This window comes from Aotus nancymaae, unplaced genomic scaffold (assembly GCF_030222135.1).
Source record: "Aotus nancymaae isolate 86718 unplaced genomic scaffold, 86718_ANA_hifiasm-v0.15.2.pri h1tg000008l, whole genome shotgun sequence".
NCBI classification, from domain to species: Eukaryota; Metazoa; Chordata; class Mammalia; order Primates; family Aotidae; genus Aotus; species Aotus nancymaae.
In genome coordinates this window covers 32,253,567-32,273,465 of record NW_026988419.1, presented here as the reverse complement: position 1 = coordinate 32,273,465, position 19,899 = coordinate 32,253,567, and the positions used below count along the sequence as shown (strand labels likewise).

General features: G+C 43.8%; 1 protein-coding gene across 4 annotated transcripts in view; it reads left to right on the top strand.

Moving 5' to 3' along the window:
• The first annotated feature begins 5,119 nt into the window (after positions 1–5,119).
• CASP8 (caspase 8) overlaps positions 5,120–19,899 on the top strand; it is a 30,472-nt gene continuing 15,692 nt past the window's right edge. Inside the window, exons 1-3 of one of the 4 annotated variants that reach the window (XM_064373187.1) lie at positions 5,120–5,369; positions 15,064–15,394; positions 19,739–19,844. In XM_064373187.1, the coding sequence (XP_064229257.1) occupies positions 5,345–5,369; positions 15,064–15,394; positions 19,739–19,844 (462 nt within the window). In that variant the 5' untranslated portion in view covers positions 5,120–5,344. Of the gene's footprint in view, positions 5,370–7,473; positions 7,602–15,063; positions 15,395–19,738; positions 19,845–19,899 lie in introns of those variants that run through there. The other 3 variants (XM_064373189.1, XM_064373188.1, XM_064373190.1) reach the window with 3 other exon arrangements.

Sequence of the window (19,899 nt, the reverse complement as noted above, 5' to 3'; positions counted from 1 at the left end):
GCCTAATAGAGAAAATATCTGTTTCAAGGAATAACCCTCCCAATATTTGCTTTTTTTTTTTTTTTAACAGGCTGTCACTCTTCACCCCGTCTGGAGTGCAGTGATGGAATCATAGCTCACTACAGCCTCAAACTCCTGGGTTTTAGCAATATTCATGCCTCAGCCTCCTGAGTAGCTGGGACCACAGGTGTGTACCACCACTGCACCACCACACCCAACTAATTTTTTTGATTTTTGGTAAACACACTATATTGCCCAGGCTGGTCTTGAACTCCTGAGCTCAAGTGATCCTCCCACTTTGGCCTCTCAAAGTGCTCAGAGTCACTGAACCTAGCCTTATTTTTTTTTTAAGAAACAGTCACTAGTGCTGTATGTAGGTTCAGTAGCTACGTGTAGGCCCTTCAGAGTCACTTCGCTTTTCTGGGCTTTCGTTTCTTTAACGTCTTCCTGTCTGTAAGACACATGCCCTTCCACCCCTTAGACCAAAAAATGTTGCTACCAGTGAGGATCTAATGAGATAAAATAAGGAAAATGCTTTAAAACTTCTAAAACTGCACAGTGCTTAACAAATGCACTGTTATGATATCATTAAAAGTGATTCCTCAGTGGTGGAAATGGTTGTATAACACCGTGAATGTACTTGATGCCATTTAAAACTGGTTACAATGGTAAATTTTATGGTATATATATTTTACCACAATTAGTACATTTAAAAAGGTGGTTCTTGACACTTAACCTTAGGGTTTGAGGTGCCCCATTTCTTGGGTATGGGCACATAGTGCCTCAAGACTATTGAGGATTCTCACCTCTTCTATGCCCAAACCTTTAAGAAAATTCTGGGGGGCTGGGCGCGGTGGCTCACACCTGTAATCCCAGCACTTTGGGAGGCTAATGTGAGCAGATCACAAGGTGATCTGAGATCACGAGATAGAGACCATCCTGGTCAACATGGTGAAACCCCATCTCTACTAAAAATACAAAAATTAGCCAGGTGTGGTGGCATGCGCCTGTGGTCCCAGCTACTTGGGAAGCTGAGGCAGAAGAATCGCTTGAACCCAGGAGGCGGAGGTTGCAGTGAGCCGGGATTGTGCCACTGCACTCCAGCCTGGCGACAGAGCAAGACTCCATCTCAAAAATAAAAAAAATAAAAAAAGAAAAAGAAAATTCTGGAAAAGCTAGGTCGGTGACATAAATATTGGAATCAGAGACCAACAAACCCCATTTCTTCCTTTCTAAATCAGTAGTATGGGTTCTTGTCTGCAGTAGTTTTGTTTGAGAAAGCGGAAGGGGTAGATGTTGGCAATCAACAAGCTGCAGAATATACAGGTTGAGGTCAGTCATTGTAAACACCCCATGACTGTCTAACCATTTCAATACTAAAAGAAAAACTTAAAACCCCAGCTGCTAAAATCTTTGTCTTAAACAACTCTTTGAGTCTCTCCCTACAAGGCTCAGAAAGGAATGAGATAGATGTGAATGGAATCTCTTTTCCTTTCCCTTGCCACACTCTGGAGGAGTCGTCTAAGGCAGTAGCCAAGGCCAGCTGCCAGAGAGTCAAGGAGGAAGGAGTGGCCCCATCAAATCCACAAACCATACTACCCTGGCCCATGTGTTAGTTACTTACAATCTCCCAAGTTGGCAACAAAGGGCATGCACATTCAGGGGATTTTGGTTTCACTGTCAGTGTTTATCTTTGAAGAGTGTCACATCCAGATGAATGGGAAGGGTGTGTTGCAGTTGAGCTGAGGTTGGGTCTTTCTTGGCTTTCTTAGGGACACTTACAGGTCCAAATCTGCTTTCAGATCTGAGATTCAAGAGGGTGGAAACCACTTGGAGATTGAGTCAAAGCAGAACTGTCCTCACTGTGTGCTGGGCAGGAGCCAGCTCTCCATGTCCATGCAGCTCCGGCAACACCTCCAGGTCTTTCAGCTTCCCTGGGACTAAGGACCATGCACATGATTAATTCTGACATAAACAGTCACACAGACACCTATCCCAAGATGAGGGTAAGAAACTGATTAGAGCAAATGAAGTAATAATGAGCCTTGTGCTTCACAATAGGACTTCAACCAACCTGCGGGTTATCATTTACTTATTAACTCTTACTACTTTTATTTTTTTTTGAGATGGAGTCTCCCTCTGTCACTCAGGCTGGAGTGCAATGGTGCCATCTCGGCTCATTGCAACCTCCACCTCCTAGGCTCAAGCAATTCTCATGCCTTGAGTAGCTGAGACTACAGGCATGTGCCACCATGCCCAGCTAATTTTTTTGTATTTTTAGTAGAGATGGAGTTTTGCCATGTTGGCCGGGCTGGTCTTGAACTCCTGCTCTCAAGTGATCCGCCCGCCTCAGCCTCTCCAAGTGCTGGGATCACAGGGGTGAGCCACTGTGCCTGGCCATAATTCACTTATTAGCTCTTTTTAGATATATATATATAAAAGATCTAAGACTGGGAGAATCTAGGGTCAGTGCCTTACAAATGGCACAAGTTGAAGCCCTGAGACTCCCACCACTACCCTGCTCCCTGCATTCTCATTACTGCCTCTCAGATGCCTCCAGCAGCTCATCCATATCTGCAAGGCTGGGGCTGGGTACATGCAGTGAGATGTGTACAGGGTCTAAGAGCAGAAACTCTTGAGTGAGACATTCCTGAGTTCACGCACTGGCCCTGACATTTGTCAGCTGATTGATGTTGCATTTAATTTCGTCATCTGAAATAGGCCTAATAATCTGTAGCCATCTTAAAGATGTTGTGAGCTTAAATAACAGGGTAGTGAATATTTATTTATTTATTGAGACAGGGTCTTGCTCTGTCACCCAGACTGGAGTGCAGTGGCGTGAGCATAGCTCACTGCATCCTTGACCTCCTACGCTCAGGTTTTCCTCTCACCTCAGTCTCCTAAGTAGCTGGAGACAACAGACGCACCCACCACACCTGACTAATTTTTAAAATTTTCTGTAGAGATGGCGTCTCCCTATGTTGCCCAGGCTGGTCTCTATTTCTGGGGCTCAAGTGATCCTCCTGCCTTGGCCTTCCAAAGTGCTGGAACTACTGGTGTGAGTCACTGCGCCCACAGTCTATTTATTGAGAACTGTGGAAGGCACAGGCACTATTCTAAGTGCTCCAGCATGTTTGCTCAGATAGGAGTTCCAAAGCTGGAACTTGAAGATTCATATTTTAAAAAAATTTTGCAATGAATTCTGAGGTTGGTCAGGTTGAGATCATGGTTGTGCATTCATGTTTAGGCAGTGACTAACCACTCAGGGTCTTAGAGACAAACAGAGCTCATTCTATCACTCACTGACTGAATAAGCGTGGCCAAGTCTTTCAACCTCTCTAAGCCTCAGTGTCCTCATTCATAAAATGGGACCAGTAGTAGCATCCACTTCTGAGAACTGTTCAGAAGTGGAAATGAGCCAGTTTAGGTGGCCATGTCTGGCATACACAAATGGCTTGATAAGTATTAGCTCGTGCCTTTATTAGGCCATCTCATTTTTGTTAGGTGACTGAGAAACCAAGGACCTTTTGACCTTTGTGCATCAGTCACTCTTAGTTTAAATTTGTTGCTCTTCCATCCACATAATTCATTCCAAATCCTAAGTGTTGGAGAAAGGGAGTTAGTGTGTCATAGAAAAATCCCTGTCTTTGGCCCAGCAGGACTGTGTTTGACTCTATGTAACTGTTCGAGCATTAGTTTCCTCATCTGTAACATGGGAGAACAATACTCTGAATTGCTGAGAGAATTAGTGATAGTTCTTGTCAAGGTGTAACATATAAGTAACGTGTTATTGTTAGTGTTCTGGTTATAAAATGTACAACATGTGAAAACAAAAGGGCAGAAAACCCTTGTTAAAAACTCACTCAGGAAACAGGAGCAGATGGGAGGGAACTGGGGAGAGACTGGGCACAGTGGCTCATGCCTGTAATCCCAGCACTTTGGGAGGCCAAGGTGGGTGGATTGTTTGAGGTCAGGAGTTGGAGACCAGTCTGATCAACATGGTGAAACCCCGTCTCTACTAAAAATACAAAAATTAGCCTGGCGTGGTGGTGGGTGCCTGTAGTCCCAGATACTCGGGAGGCTGAGGCAGGAGAATCACTTGAACCCAGGAGGTGGAGATTGCAGTGAGCCGAGATCTCAGCACTGCACTCCAGCCTAGGCAACAGACCAAACAAAAAAAAAGAAAGGGCCGGGCGCGGTGGCTCAAGCCTGTAATCCCAGCACTTTGGGAGGCCGAGGCGGGTGGATCACGAGGTCAAGAGATCGAGACCATCCTGGTCACCATGGTGAAACCCCGTCTCTACTAATACAAAAAAAAAAAAAATTAGCTGGGCACGGTGGCGCGTGCCTGTAATCCCAGCTACTCAGGAGGCTGAGGCAGGAGAATTGCCTGAACACAGGAGGCGGAGATTGCGGTGAGCCGAGATCGCGCCATTGCGCTCCAGCCTGGGTATCAAGAGCGAAACTCCGTCTCAAAAAAAAAAAAAAAAAAAAAAAAAAAAAAGAAAGAAAAAAAAGAAAGGGAACAGGGAGGGTCTGGGGCTCAGAGCTTGGGGAACAGACCTCACTCAGTAGCACCAACACTCCAGGCTCGATATTACAAAGACACGGGTTACTACTAAACTGGAGAACAAGGCCAAGGATGGGAACTCAGCCTCTGAGCAGGGCTGAGCCAAGTGGGGCTGAGCGAAAACGCTTCCTCCTTTGTGAACAATCTACCTACATTTCAGCTACAGGGCTGCCTTTACTCAGTCCTGGGGGAGGGAGGAGAGGGCGGGTCTGTGGCTTCAGTGCTGAGATTTGGATCAAGAGAGGGAAACGCCCTCTCCCCAGACCCTTTGCAAGGAAGAATGGCATATTACTTGCCACCGACAGGGGTTATTATTACTAAATGGAGTCAGTATAAATGCTTTCCAGTGAAGTATGTCCAGCCCTCGGGTTTCTAGTTTGCACGTCAATAAATTATCTGCTACCTACCTCTTCTGAATGGTTGGAAATTGGGCATCTGTTCCTTTAAAAAGGAAACATTTCTTGCTTGAGTGAGTCATCTCTGTCCTCCTGCTTTAGGAGTAAAATTTACCCCGGAGTTCCTTCTGTTGTGAATTTTCTTTTTCTTTGGAGACTAGATTCTGCCCTTTTGCTGGAAGGAAGTGTTTTTACAGATTTCCTCCTTACTCTTGTGTTTTTTTCAAGCCGGGCTGAATCTGCTAGTCCACTCAACAGGAAGTGAGGCCGTGGAGGGCGGTGATCGAAAGTAAAAGAAAGCTTCCTCCTGGGAGCCCTTCCCACCCGGCTCCCCACGGAGCGTGCAGAGTTAGGCAGGTTAGGGGACTCGGAGACTGCGATGGTGCCCGGAAAGGGTGGAGCGGGTGAGTGCCTGTTGCCGAGGTGACCTCTTCCACAGGAAATCACAATATTTTTGTTTCTTCACTAGCTCTAGAAACGGGGCGGTGGGCAGGGGGAAGCAACTTGCATCTGCCCTTCTGAGGACACCTCTGGGTCCGGCCTGGCCCCGCTCTCCTGTGGGGCTTCTCTCTGAGCCGTTGCCTCTGACCTTGCTGCTTTTTCACTCGGAGGAGTCTCCAGTTCCTTTGCTGCCTTCTGAGCTTCCAGCTTCCCTGGCGCCTCGAATACCGACACACTGTCTCCCTCCTGTGGGCCCGTTTGGAGATTCCAGAAAACTTTATCAATCCACTTTTTTTTTTCATTTGGCCCTGGGGCCAGGGGTTAAGTTCTTTATTCTGTCGCATCACGATGCCCTGCAGACCTGGGTCCCTAAGGCGCACAGCTGGCTTCCCTCCTCCCCGTGTTCTAAGGGTTTCCTTTTATCTCTCCATTCCCACCCTTGCCCTCTCTCTTGCTTCCCAAAGACAGTTCTCTAATGTTTTGATATGAATTCGTGATTTTATCTGTATCTTTGCAAAATGTATTTTTCTTTTGTGTGTGTACACTATTTTTTAACTATGCGATCTTAGGCAGGTAAGTAATTCCTCTGTGCCTCTGTTATCTCATCATTACATGGGATTAATAACGCCTCGGGAGGTGACTGTGAGGCTTGAAGGAGATAATAGGCATAAGTCACTTACTACACCAGTTATCATATTATTGCATATTAATATTATTGGTATTTTATTTTGCACATTCTACTTCTATTTCTTTTCTGTTTTTTTGAGACAGGGTCTTGCTCTGTCACCCAGGCACAATCATGATTGTACAGTGGCACAATCATGGCTCACTTTGGCCTCGACATCCTGGGATTAAGCAATTTTCCCATCTCAGCTTTCAGATTAGCTGGGACCACAGGCATGTGCTACTACACCTGGCTAATTAAAAATTTTTTTTCGTAGAGATGGTGTCTCACTATGTTGCCCAGGTTGGTCTCAAACGCCTAGGCTCAAGTGATCCTCCCGCCTTGGCCTCCCAAAGTGCTAGGATTACAGGCATGCCACCGTGCCCATCAGGCATTGATGTTATGAGGCCACCTTGACCTAGCCCTCTCTGGTGAGGAGTCCCTTTCAGATACTTCATTCAGTCTTCTCAGCTACGAGTTCCTGCCCTCTGAATGCTTATATTCTATTTGGGGAAGGACAAAAGGCGGTTTCAAAGAAGAGAGATGCTTTATTTTCTTTTCCTACTTTTAATATCAGAAAATATTTCAGCTAACTCAGTATGAAGGCAATCTTTTGTTTACTGATACATATATTATATATATATGGGCAACTAGAGCCCAACATGATGAGGGACCCAGGATTTGCCTCTTTGATAAGATGGTAAAAACCCATCTTGCACTTAACTTCATGGTTTCCTCAGCTACACTCATACACAAGGACCACCTTTGGTAAGATGGGCTTACCGAAGAGTTATTTCATTTTAGAGTTTTTTCTTTCTAGATTTTTTTTATTTTAGAATTTTTTTTATTTCAGAGTTTTTTCTTTTTAGAGGTTTTTCATTTTAGAGTTCTTTTATTTTAGAGTTTTTTAGATTGCTGAGAGTGGCATCTGGTGACCTTGGGGCCATGGAGATGCTCCTTGGCTAAACCAGCGGCTTTAGCTCTGAAAGTTCGCAGCCACCTTGAGAACCAACATGAGGGCTCTGCAGTGCCCAATCTCAAGACCTCTCCGGGGTGCTCAGTCACGATCCATTGAATGAAAAACTTAAAGTCTTAATGATGAACCCAAAAAAACCTTTAAATACTAAATATGAAAAGAAAGTGTTCTTAGTTACAATCCAGTCCAGTGTCCTCATTTCAGAACATGGAAATGAGGCTCCAAAGGTAAAATGACTCATCCAAAGTCACACAAGGATGTTGGCCAGTGGCCAATGCTCAGGTGGCCATCTGCCTTGCCCCACCCTGCCTGTGATCTCATGGACCACCAGGCCTTTTTCCTTCAGCTTTAGAAGCTTTAGAAGGCAGCTCTGCTCACTCAGAGACAAGTGGTAAGTGTTCTTTTTCCTCTAGTGTTTGTGACTCAGGAGTTTCGAAACAGGAAGTGCAGCTGGCTGTGCCCTTCCGTCCTTCATTAGACGTTTGCTCTTGTCTTAGATGCTCAGATGGGCCGTGGATAGGCCTGTGAAGAAGGTGCTACCGTTGTGAGAATAAGGTAAGGATTTGCCTCTTTGGTAAGGTCAGAGGGGCCTTTTGGGAGGAAGGCCTTTGATTCTGGAGTTTTCTAGGCTGCTGAGAGTGAGATTGGGTGGCCTTGGGGCCATGGAGGTGATCCTTGTATTTGAGTGTGGATGGGGAAACTATGAAGTTAGCGTAAGAGGCAGCAGTCCCTCTGAGAGCCTTGCCGAGGGCCATGCAGTTTCCAGATCTCAAGGCCACTCTAGCTTAGATCGATGAAGTCCTAGGAGTTTCTGAAAGGCTCCAAGTTTAGCTAGTTGTACAAAAGCCTGATCCCAGCCAAACTTGTCTTAGAAGCCAAAATTTAAATCTCAACTGACTTTGCTGCTGCAGCTATCCTCCCACCAACACGCATACCCACCAACATACACATTTGCCGACATAAACACACACATACACATACTCATACCCATTGGGTCCTACTAATTCAATTATTTGTTTTTTAAATAAATTTAAAAAGGCTGGGCGCGGTGGCTCACATCTGTAATCCCAGCACTTTGGGAGGCCGAGGCAGGTGGATCACCTGAAGTCGAGAGTTTGAGACCAGCCTGACCAACATGGAGAAATCTCGTTTCTCCTAAAATTACAAAATTAACTGGGCGTGGTGGCACATGCCTTTAATCCCAGCTACTTGGGAGGATGAGGCAGGAGAATTGCTTGAACCCGGGAGGCGGAGGTTGCTGTGAGCCGAGATTACGCCATCGCTTTCCAGCCTGGGCAACAAGAGCGAAACTGTGTCTCAAAAAAAAAAAAAAAAGAAAGAAAGAAAATTAAAAAGATACAAAACAGTTCAAAAAACAATATAGTGGGACCTGGATGGACAAAATCAGAGACCTGTCCTTGTGGGGTTAAGAATTTACAGGTGAAATCGCAAGTTTCATTCTGTTTGAAAATGATGGGATTGTATGTTGAGGTTGGGACACCCTTGCTTGGTTGTTTGAACACCGTGGCTGCAGCGCCCTGTTATGGACACCGTGTGAGTGCAGCATGGATGTCTGTGAGGTTCAGGACAGCCCAGAGTCTGAGGCAGCTAGCCTGGACCCGAGGCAGTGGCAATACTTAGAGATTTGGGCCTGGAAGTGAGTGGCTTTCAGGTTCTCTCAAGCTTCGCATGAAATGCAGGTTTCTGTTTCCGATGGCGAATGCATGTTTTGCTTTTCCCCCCACCTGCGGGGTAGTTATCAGTGCAAGAGCTAGGATGCTGCTAGAATATTAACTAGAATGATTGTGATGAGATGGAATGCATTTGTGGTTTAATTGTGGCATATAAAACAGTGGTAGAATGGGACTCTGGAATGAGATGCTGAGGCCTAGACTCTAGCACTTCCTTTGTGAGGCTCTGACCCTCTCTCTCCTATGGTGGATTTGTTAAGAACTCCCGGTTTTGTGGTTTTGTTGTTGTCAATTTTTTTGGAATTTTAATCTCTAAAAAAGTTATGATTTTATGTTTTTCTTCATGAGATTCCTTCACCACCTTCCAGCTGCAAGTAGAATAATATCTGTATCTTTGTGCTCTGTCACTGAAGCCCTTGAGTGAGATACTCAAATCCGGCTGTGGCTCTCTCTCTTACTAGCTCATTTCCAAGCCATGACTTTTCATAACAGAAAAATGGGTACAATAATAGTAATTTCTTCAGAGGTTTTAGTGAAATGAGGTTAAAAAATATTTTTGTGTTTATATGGATATATAGGTTATAAATATTTATTATATCATTTATGTATATCATTATTATAAACATATTTATTTTTATTTAAATACTTTGAGGCATAAATATATAAAATATTAAATATATGATACAAATAGACATATACATTTACCATTTAGCAGATATTATATAAAATATATGTATTATATGGAAAATATTCAAATTTACCTGTTATATATACATGTGAAAAAAAACTGGGAAAAAGGCACAAAATATGACCAAAGAATTACTTCCAAATGGCAAGTTTTTAAGTAATTTTTATTGTCTTTGTGTATTTCTTTGTGTTTTCTCTATGAAACAAGTGTTACTTTTACTATTTTTAGGAACCAAAAACTACAAGGACATTATTTTAAAAATACTAGCTTAACAAAGTTTCTAGCCCATAAACTAGTGCAGAAAATCTAGGTCCCATAAAACAAGAACCACCACGTGATGCCTCTCCCCATACAGTACTAACCTGGACCGTTGTTAATGGTGTCGTAAATCCTGTGCAAGTGACTGTTTTCTAGGTACTATGACTAGAGGCATGTATGACTTAAGCAAAAACCAAAAAACAGAAAAGGCTGACTGTTATCTGACGGCGTGTCCCAGAGCATCTAGGTCAGAGGAGAAGCCATGTTAGCGTTTTCCCTTCTAAGCGTCAATTATGATTTGATGGGAAAACCACTTAAAAAGCATTGTCACATTGTTGCAACGGTAATGAAATGAGTGAGATGAGGTGGCCATGGAGGACGGGAGCTACACGCCCGTTGTATTATGTCGAAATTCATGTCATCTCAGCCTTGGAGTGTACTGATTTTTATTATATACTATCAGAAAACGCTATTAAATAGGTAACAAGAGACTAAAAAAGATTTATTCCTTTTGACCCAATAATACTACTTTTAGGAAATTATTCTGAGAAGATAATTAGAAGTTATTTTAACTTAAACTTTAACTTAAAGATTTGCATCTTAAGATGAACCTAAATATAATCAGGAACTGGCTGATTATAAACCTTTAAGTTAACTTTAACTTAAAGATTTGCATTTTAAGATCATCCTAAATGGAATCAGGAACTGGCTATGTAAATTATAGTCTATCTCTAAGATTAAATGCTTTACAGATATTAAAACCTATGCTGTAGAAGAAAAACTACAGACATCAGGATATATTTACAATACGAGATGTAATTACCAGTGGAAAAATCCACTTATGCTACAGAAATATGATGTGTTCAAATATAAGGAAAGTGTGTATGCATAAAGTATTTGGTAGGGAAGGGTAAAATATTAGGCATTTATCTTTGGATGGTGGAATTATACATAATTTTTGCTTTCTTTTGATCTTTTCTGTATTTTCTAAAATGAATACACTAAGCATTGTTATCCTCAGGAAAAAAAATAATTGAGAAACAGGGGAAAGGAAGTCCTGCTTTCATTTGATTCTTTGGTTGGTTTTATTCTGTAAGATGAGATTTTAACAGGTTAAAATGCACTTAAAATTTTAAAGACAGTTGACCTAATGACACTAAACAGGGTTAGATCTAGTTTAGATCTTTTCCAGCATATGAATAAGAATGGTTCTTTAAATAAAAATTTTAATTAGGTGTATTTTTAGGATAAGTAATACATGTACATGGTAAAAATTCAAACAGTACAAACTGTGCAGCAAGCTATGGAGTATAAAGCAGCTCTCATTGTCACCTCCACTCGTGGGCCTTCCCACACTGCACGCCCACGTGTTTGTAATTCTGCTTTTCTTTACCGTGACTGAAGCCACTTCCTGTGTGCTTTTTATCAGAGCTCTTCTGTGAATACACAGAATGTGTACTGATCAATACATTATGTAGATCACACACACTCAATCACATTGATCTTCCTATTCTTTCTAGTAAAATAGAGTTCCATGGATTATGATTAATAGCTTTTCTAAATCCTCTAATACTGATAAACAGTTATTTCTCCTCTTCTGTTATTTCAAGGAATGCTACCGTGAATAGCCTTGTATATGGTTTTGAGTATACTTATGTTTAAGCGAATGTGGAAAAAACTTTTGGAAGTTAAATTGCGGGGCCAAAATATATGTGAATTTTGTATTTTGACAGAGATGGCTAAATGACCCACTCTTTTTTGTTTTGTTTTGGTTTTGCTTTTTTTTTTTTTTACAGATAATAAATATTTTATTCTACTCATTTACCAATGGCAACCAGGGAGATGTTATAGCTGGCTCAGAAGAGAATCTGAAGATCAGACACATTTTTAAATCAGGAATATTTGTGCGAATGGAGGCAAAATTGGTTTTTCCACAAGAGGGGAAGGGAAATCAGTTGGACCTTCATTGGACAGGATAGAATTTGCCTGTCAATAGGCAAGAATTATTTTGCATAGTTATCACTTATCTTCAATTTTGGTTTTGCTTTTTTTTAAGAGTTGGGGCCTTGCTACCTGGAGTTTTGTCCAGGGTAGACTTGAACTCCTGGGCCACGCTGGCTTATTTTACTGCATTCTCAGTGTCTAGAGCAACGATTGACTCATGCCAGCCATATCTGTTGGAAATGCTGGCCACCTTGCAGTAGACCTGATTATTTCTACACTGAATGTTGTCTAAGATGGCTATTGCTATTCATTCAGGAAAGCCCAGGCAATTAACAAGCCAGCAGCCTGAGACAGTAGCCAGTAATAGCCGGGTGTGGTAGTTTGCTCCTGTAGTCCTAGCCACTCAGAAGGCTGAGGTGGGAGGATGGCTCGAGTCTGGGAGGTGGAGGTCGCAATGAGCCAAGATCTGACCACTGCACTCCAGCCTGGATGACAGAGTGATACCCTGTCTCAAAAATAAAGATAAAAATAAGAATGAAAAATAAACTGGCAAGTTTCTGCCCTCACAGAGCTTCCAGTCTAGTGAGAGAGTGATTTACCATCAGGAGGGTGATGCTGATATGGCTGGGGATCAACTCCCCGCAGGGAGCAAACATGGTGGCAGTGGGGTGGGAGAAGGGGGTGGCTGAGGACTTGGGAAGAAAGAGGGCAGCAGAAAGCAGAAGCTGAAGTCCCGGGAGCCTCTGTGGTTTCCATTTCCACACAAAAAACCACTGCTGCTGTAATCAGGAGGGGGAAAAGATTTTTTTTTTTTTAATTTTCTTTCAGGGAATGGAAGGAAAGGATATTGTCGAAAGGGTCATTTAAAAAATATTTAATCTTGGAGCTGGAGGCCATTATTCTAAGTGTGGTAACTCAGGAATGGAAAACCAAATACTGGGCCGGCGCAGTGGCTCACACCTGTAATCCCAGCAGTTTGGAAGGCCAAGACAGGTGAATCACCTGAGGTCAGGAGTTCAAGAAAAGCCTGGCCAACATGGTGAAACCCTGTCTCTACCAAAAATACAAAAATTAGCCGGGCGTGGTGGTGCACACCTGTAATCCCAGCTACTGGGAGGTTGAGGTAGGAGAATTGCTTGAACCCTGGAGGAGGAGGTTGCAGTTGGCTGAGATTACAACACTGCACTCCAGCCTGGGTGACAAAGCAAGACTGCATCTCAAAGAGAAGAAAACAAAATACCGTATGTTCTCACTTAAAAGTGGGAGCTAAGCTGTGAGGATGATAAGACATACAGAAGGAGGTAATGGACTTTGGGGACTGGTGGTGCAGCTGGAGGGGAGGTTGGTCCTAATAGATCCCAGTAGGACCCCAGCCTCCAAGTCTTCCAGTCTATCCTTTGCACTTTGAATATTAATTCCCAACTGGATAACATTATTCTCATTTTTACAGTCTTTCTTAGCTCCTCATCACCTCCAGGACAAAGCCTAAGGGAAATGAGGGATAAAAGACTGTACATTGGGTGCAGTGTAAACTGCTTGGGTGACGGGTACACTAAAATCTCAATTCACCACTACAGAATCATCCATGTAACCAAAAAACCACTTGTACCCCCAAAAGCTATGGAAATTAGAAAAAAATTAGACTTACTCTAATGTCCAGATCGAAAGTATTTTTATTTTAGAGTAAGGTGTAGAAAATACATGAGTCGTGGCTTCCTTGACCGCTGCCTCTGAGTGGCAGGATCCAGGTTTGTGTTTTCATCTATGAATGCTAGCAAATGCAAGGGGCTTAAAGACCCAGAACCCATCCACCTAGTTGCAGGCAAGAAAATGGGTCCAAACAGGTTAAGGTTATTTATGGGGAAGGAAAGTATCCAAGAGTACAGGGTTTGTGGAATCATAGAAATATGATGGAGCTGGATGGGAAGGGAAAGGTTCTTAGTTTAAGGTTCTCAGAAGGTAGTGGTCCAGGGTCAACTCTTAAGGGCGAAGGAGCTTCTGAGTAAGGGTTTGACAAAGAGCTCTTCAGCTTTGAAGAGTCTGAAAGCCGCCACTTCCAATGGAATGTTCACATTTTCAACTGAGGAAATGGGAGGTGAGAGAAGTGCTCAAGATCCTATGCCCCACGGCCAGGGGCTTTTTCCTTCTTTTAGGTTAACATTTATTTGGCATTCGTTAGTTGCTTGGCGTTATTCTAAATGCATTCTAGGTGTTATGTATTCACAGCAGCTTTGAGAGATGAGTGTATTTTACAGAGGTGGAAACTAACACCTTGAGAAAGTGCCAGCATCACAGCTGGGCTTAACCTAGGCTCTTAAACACGGCACTGCTGCTTCCCCTATGGTGACTGTCGCCTGTGATAGGGGGAGCCATGTCCCAGTCTTGTTCCTATGAAGAATGGAGCATAAACACCGCTCCTAGGGTTCCTTTACCAAAGACAGGGGCCGTCAGAACAGGGAGGGTGGAGTAGAAATCTGTCAAGGTGGTGGAACCTGGGGCTCAAGGGAAAACCCCAGATCTCGGGCCGCTGGCATGATAATTGTCTGGGGTTTGCGGAAACACAGTCCTCTCCTTTAGAAACATTGTGTGAAAATACCACATAACCTGACTTAGAGACTCTGTAGGCTGAAAGGGCTGTCAGGGGTGACCTGGTTCAGTTTCCAGTCTTGCATTCCTGACCAGCTGTAGGCGCTGGTCCTTGGGCCCTTCTGGTCCTTGGGCCTTTAGGGAACCGCACTGCCCCATGTCCTCTTAGCACTGTTGTTTCAATCAGACCCCATTACTCCCGCCCTCCAGCACTGAAATGCCTCCTCCTAATACGTCCTAGTAGGTCCCCTGCCTCCAAGTCTTCCAGTCTATGCTTTGTACTTTAAATATTAATCCCCAATTGTGTGATGTCATTCTCATTTGTACAGTTTTTTCTTAGTTCCTCATCACCTCCAGGACAAAGCCTAAACCCTTTGCCCCACGGTAATGAGGCCCCTTTGTGACATGGTGCTGGGAGAGAGCTTCATCCCTTTGTCCCATCATTCTCTGTCCCAGACCCCTTGTAGTTACTTTATTGAGCTCCTCGTACCTGCCTGAATGGACTTGAAGTTCTTACCTCCGTCTTTTACATCAATTGTTTCCTTCAAGAATCGTGCTTTCTCACATTCTCCCCCAAATCCCTTCCCCACAGGAAGCCCTTCCTCCAGGCTGAGTTACGTCTTCTTCCTCTGCACCCCTACCGCACTCTGGTCATACCTCTCTGACCACTGGCTTGTTTGTATATCTACCTTCCCACACAGTAAGCAGAAACTTGTCTGGTGTTCTTTTTTTCTCTCCTGTGCTCACAGCACAATGACCAGTATCTAGTAGATGCAGTAGCCTTTGATAAACAAGCCAGCAAATGGTTCTTTTCTTCCTTATCTGAACATACCATTATATTTTGACTTAGATTACATCTTCCTACCTTTTGAAAAGATGGCCTTCAGCAAAATGCTTTTTGATATTGGAGAAGAACTGGGAAGTGAAGAACTGGCTGCCCTCAAGTTCCTGAGCCTGGACTACATCCCACAAAGGAAGCAAGAACCCATCAAGGATGCCTTGATGTTATTCCAGAGACTCCAGGAAAAGAGAATGTTGGAGGAAAGTAATCTGTCCTTCCTGAAGGAGCTGCTCTTCCGAATTAATAGATTGGATTTGCTGAATAAATATCTAGACACTAGCAAGGAGGAGATGGAAAGGGAACTTCAGACACCGGGCAGTGCTCAGATTTCTGCCTACAGGTGGGTAGAAACTCCCAGTGTGGGGGCTGGAAGGTGTGGGTTGAATGGACAATATCTGTGGGCAGGGCTGATTGGGGCTTGTCTTTGTGGTAGCCTGCCTGGTGCCTGGGAACCTGGCTGTGCCACAATTCTAGGCTTCTACAGAAAGACAGTGGTGCCTTGGGTGGTCCTGCCAAAGGCTATAAAATTCAGCTTCTCCCCACCCTAGAGAGAGTGAGTAAACAAAGAGAAACCACATTCAGTATCACTTGGGAGGCTTTGGGAAGATGTCCCAGTGGAGCCAGATTAAGAAATTTAGGGGCCGTATGTATAATTCTATAAAAACGCTAAGACCATAAAATAAAAATTTATTTTTCAGACTGAAAAATTACTTAGAGGAATGCTGAAGTTATAATAAAGTTTTTCTAAGTGTTCTCATTTTGTTTTTCTTCTCTTATCTTGGTGCCTCTGCTTTGCTGATATCCAGATTGTGTGCTTACTTTGCCCATCCATTGAGTCCAGCATCACGGCTTCCCACCCTGAAATCCCCCTCCCACTTGCTTGTGGATGGCTATGGAAATTTTCAACAAGATTTAAGGGTTTTTTGCCACACCTAAAGACTCAAATGACAAAGTTCTTTACAGAGCTGTATGCAGCTGGCCTGGCACATACAGCTAGGCAGTCCTCACAGAGGCTGCCTAGCTCCTGTGAGCCCAGCTGTATGACAATTCTAAGCTTCTATAGGAAGACAGTGGCACTTTGGGTCATCCTGCCAAAGGCTGTAAAACTTAGCTTCTCCCCACCCAAGGGAGAGTGGGTAACCAAAGGTGGGAGAGAGAAACCCCATTCAAGTACAACTTCATGATGCTGAGACAAGACTTGAAAAACAGAAACACATTGTCACCTTCTCCCTTTCAACATCTCCTGTTATCAGACACTCCTTAAAGCAATTTCAGCTTTGCTTTCAGGAAACTTCTACTTAAGCCTTTGCTCTGGACCCATTTCATTGTCTCTGCTTGCTTGTCGATAACTGTGGCATGTGAGATGGAAAGGGCTCACAGCCAGGGCTGACAGCTGCTGCCCTCTGATGGCCCAGCCCATGAACACCCTGGTCTTTCTATTCTCAGAGACTATGTATTGTTTTGAGATTTGACTATTTTTTGTTTTGTTTTGCTTTTGAGACAGAGTCTCACTGTGTTACCCAGGCTGGAGTGCAGTTGTGAGATCTCGGCTCACTGCAACCTCTACCCCTGGGTTCAAGCGATTCTCCTGCCTCAGCCTCCCAAGTAGCTGGGATTATAGGCATGTGCCACCCTGCCTGGCTAATTTTTGTATTTTTAGTAGAGACAGGGTTTCACCATGTTGTCCAGGCTGATCTCGAGCTCCTGACCTCAAGTCATCCACCCACCTTGACCTCCCAAAGTGCTGTGATTACAGGTGTGAGCCACCATGCCTGGCTGAGGCTTGACCAGTTTGATTTTAAATGGTGAAAGAGATATTCTGGGCCTGGGTGGTGGCTTATGCCTGTAATTCCAGCACTTTAGGAGGCCGAGGCAGGCAGGTCACCTGAAGTCAGGAGTTCGAGACTAGCCTGGCCAACATGGTGAAACCCTGTCTCTACTAAAAATATAAAAATTAGCTGGGCATGGTTGCTCGCACCTGTAATCTCAGCTACTTGGGAGGCTGAGGCAGGAGAATTGCTTGAACCCAAGAGGCAGAGGTTACAGTGAGCTGAGATCATGCCATTGCACTCCAGCCTGGACAACAAGAGCAAAACTCTGTCTCAAAAAAAAAAAAGATATTTTGGGTGTATAAGTTTCCTAGGGCTGCTGTAATGAAGTAACACAAGCTAGCAGGTTTAAAACAGTTTTTAAAATTTGTTCTCATAGTTCTGGAGGCCTAAAGTCAGAAATCAAGATGTCAACAGCGTTGGTTCTCTTTTAGAGGCTCCGAGGAAGAGTCGTTTCGTGCTTTTCCCTGCTTTGGGTGGGTGCGGCAGTCCTTGGTGCTGCTTGTCTTGTAGATGCAGCACAGCAGTCTCTGCCTATGTTCCCTTCTCTGTGTCTAAATCTCCCTCTTATGAGGACACAGTTGCTGGATTAGGAATTAGGGTCCACCCTAATCCAGTATGGCCTCATCTTTTTGTGCGTGTGTGTGTGAGACGGTGTCTCAGTACGTCACCTAAGCTGGAGTGCAGTGGTGCTATCTCGGCTCACTGTAACCTCCGCCTCCCAGGTTCAACCAGTCCTCCCACCTCAGCCTCCCAAGTAGCTGGAACTACAAGCACCCGCCACCATGTCTGGCTAATTTTTGTATTTCTTATAGAGATGGGGTTTTGAAATGTTGTCCTGGTTGGTCTTGAACTCCTGGGCTCATGGGATCTGCCTCGGCCTCCCAAGTTCTTGGATTATAGGTGTGAGCTACTGTGCCTGGCCAGCATGACCTCATCTTGATCAGATTTTATCTGCAAATATCCTTTGTCCAAATAAGGTCACATTCTCATATTCCAGGTAGACATGAATTTTGGGGAAGAGGGGAGGACACTATTCAACCAGTATGCTAGATGGCTTTTGTTTACTAGAATTGTGAAGTCTTTTTATTTTTTTTTTGGAAACGGAGTCTCGCTCTGTTGCCCAGGCTGGAGTGCAATGACATGATCTCGGCTCACTGCAACTTCCACCTCCCGGGCTCAAGCAATTCTCTTGCCTCAGCCTCCCGATTAGTTAGGATTACAGATGCCCACCAGTGCACCCAGCTAATTTCTGTATATTTAGTAGAGACGGGGTTTTGCCATGTTGGTCAGGCTGGTCTCGAACTCCTGACCTCAGGTGATCCGCCCACTTCAGCCTCCCAAAGTGCTGGCATTATAGGCATGAGTCACTGCGCCTGGCTCTACCCCATTTTTATTTTCAGAATTTTACTTTCGAATTAAATTTTAAAGTCAACATGTTTTGTATTACAATTGTTTTCCTTTACACCATAATATTGAAAGGTTTGCTGACTTCTAAAATGTTCCTATGTTCACTTACTCAACAAACATATTCCAAGAGCCTAAATGTGCCAGCCTAAATAAATGTGATAGGCATAGATTAGGAAATAGTAATGCCTGTCACTCATTGAATACTTAGTGTGTTGTCAAAGATTGGTTCCAGTACTTCACATAAACTTATTTGTGTAATCCTCGACACCGTCCTATGATGTGGTTACAGATAATTATCTTCAGTCTATGGATCAGCATGTCTAAAGCTAACGCCGCTCAAAGATGGTAGAACCAAGGCTCCAACACCAATAGCCTGGGTCCCCTGTGCTCAAACATTGTACCTCACAACCCTCTGGGTTTATGAAAACAAAAAGGGCACGGACCTGGCCATTAGGGACTTGGACAGTTTCTAAACAGACAATTATTTTTTGTTTTTATTTTATTTTTAGTGCGGTGGCATGATCGCAGCTCACTGCAGCCTCAACCTCCTGGGCTCAAGTGATCCTCCCACCTCATCCTCAGGAGTAGCTAGGACCACGGGTACATGCCATCACACCCGGCTAATTTTTAAATATTTTTGGTAGAGATAGGGACTTGTTATGTTTCCCAGGCTGGTCTCAAACCCCTGGGCTCAAGCGATCTTCCTCTTGCCTTGGCCTCCTAATGTGCTGGAATTATAGGTGTGAACCACTGCACCAGGCCAAAAGACAATTGTATGTGTTATCCTTCTGGGGATACTAAGTCATAGTGGAATGAATGCAGCCTTGAGGATGCTCAGGCAATGCTTGAGCTGTTGTTCACAGATGGATGTCTTCGGATAGACAAGGGGATGGGGTGTGGGGGCACAGCAGAAAGGGGTGAGGGCAGGGCAAGCTGGGTGTGTTTGGGGCTTCAGGTCCTTTAGTGTTTGCGGTCTGGTCTGTGATAAAGATGTATTTAGAGACTTTGTATTCCAGAACCAAATGCTTGGCCTTCTTACTGAAGGTAATGACTGGGAGAACACTGACCAATTTTAATTAAAGATGTCACAAGCCAATGTGTCTTTTGAAAAGCATAATTTACAACAGGCAAAACTTTTTGCTATTGCAAGAAAATCTTCATTTCATAGAAAAAAAATAAAGGAAAACAAGATTTGTTTAACTAAAATAAACTGAAAGAAAAGTTGATAGAACTTTAAATTGTTAAGGGTGGGATAGTTGGGGAGGAGTCGTAGACTTCTGTGTCACTATACCTGCTTCTTTCCAAGGACTCAACTCGTAAACTATGCCATTAACTGGCTTTATTTTGAAGGGAGGCCTTTGGAATCAAGCCCACTCTGACTCCATATATCAAATGGGAAATTATTTAGGAAAAGGTTTCTAAAGTGTCTCCTTTTCCCACCACAGGGTCATGCTCTATCAGATTTCAGAAGATGTGAGCAGATCAGAATTGAGGTCTTTTAAGTTTCTTTTGAATAAGGAGATCTCCAAATGCAAACTGGATGATGACATGGTAAGATCTGGCATCTTACTGAGATTTAGTCCTGAGACTTGGTTAGCCAGGGACA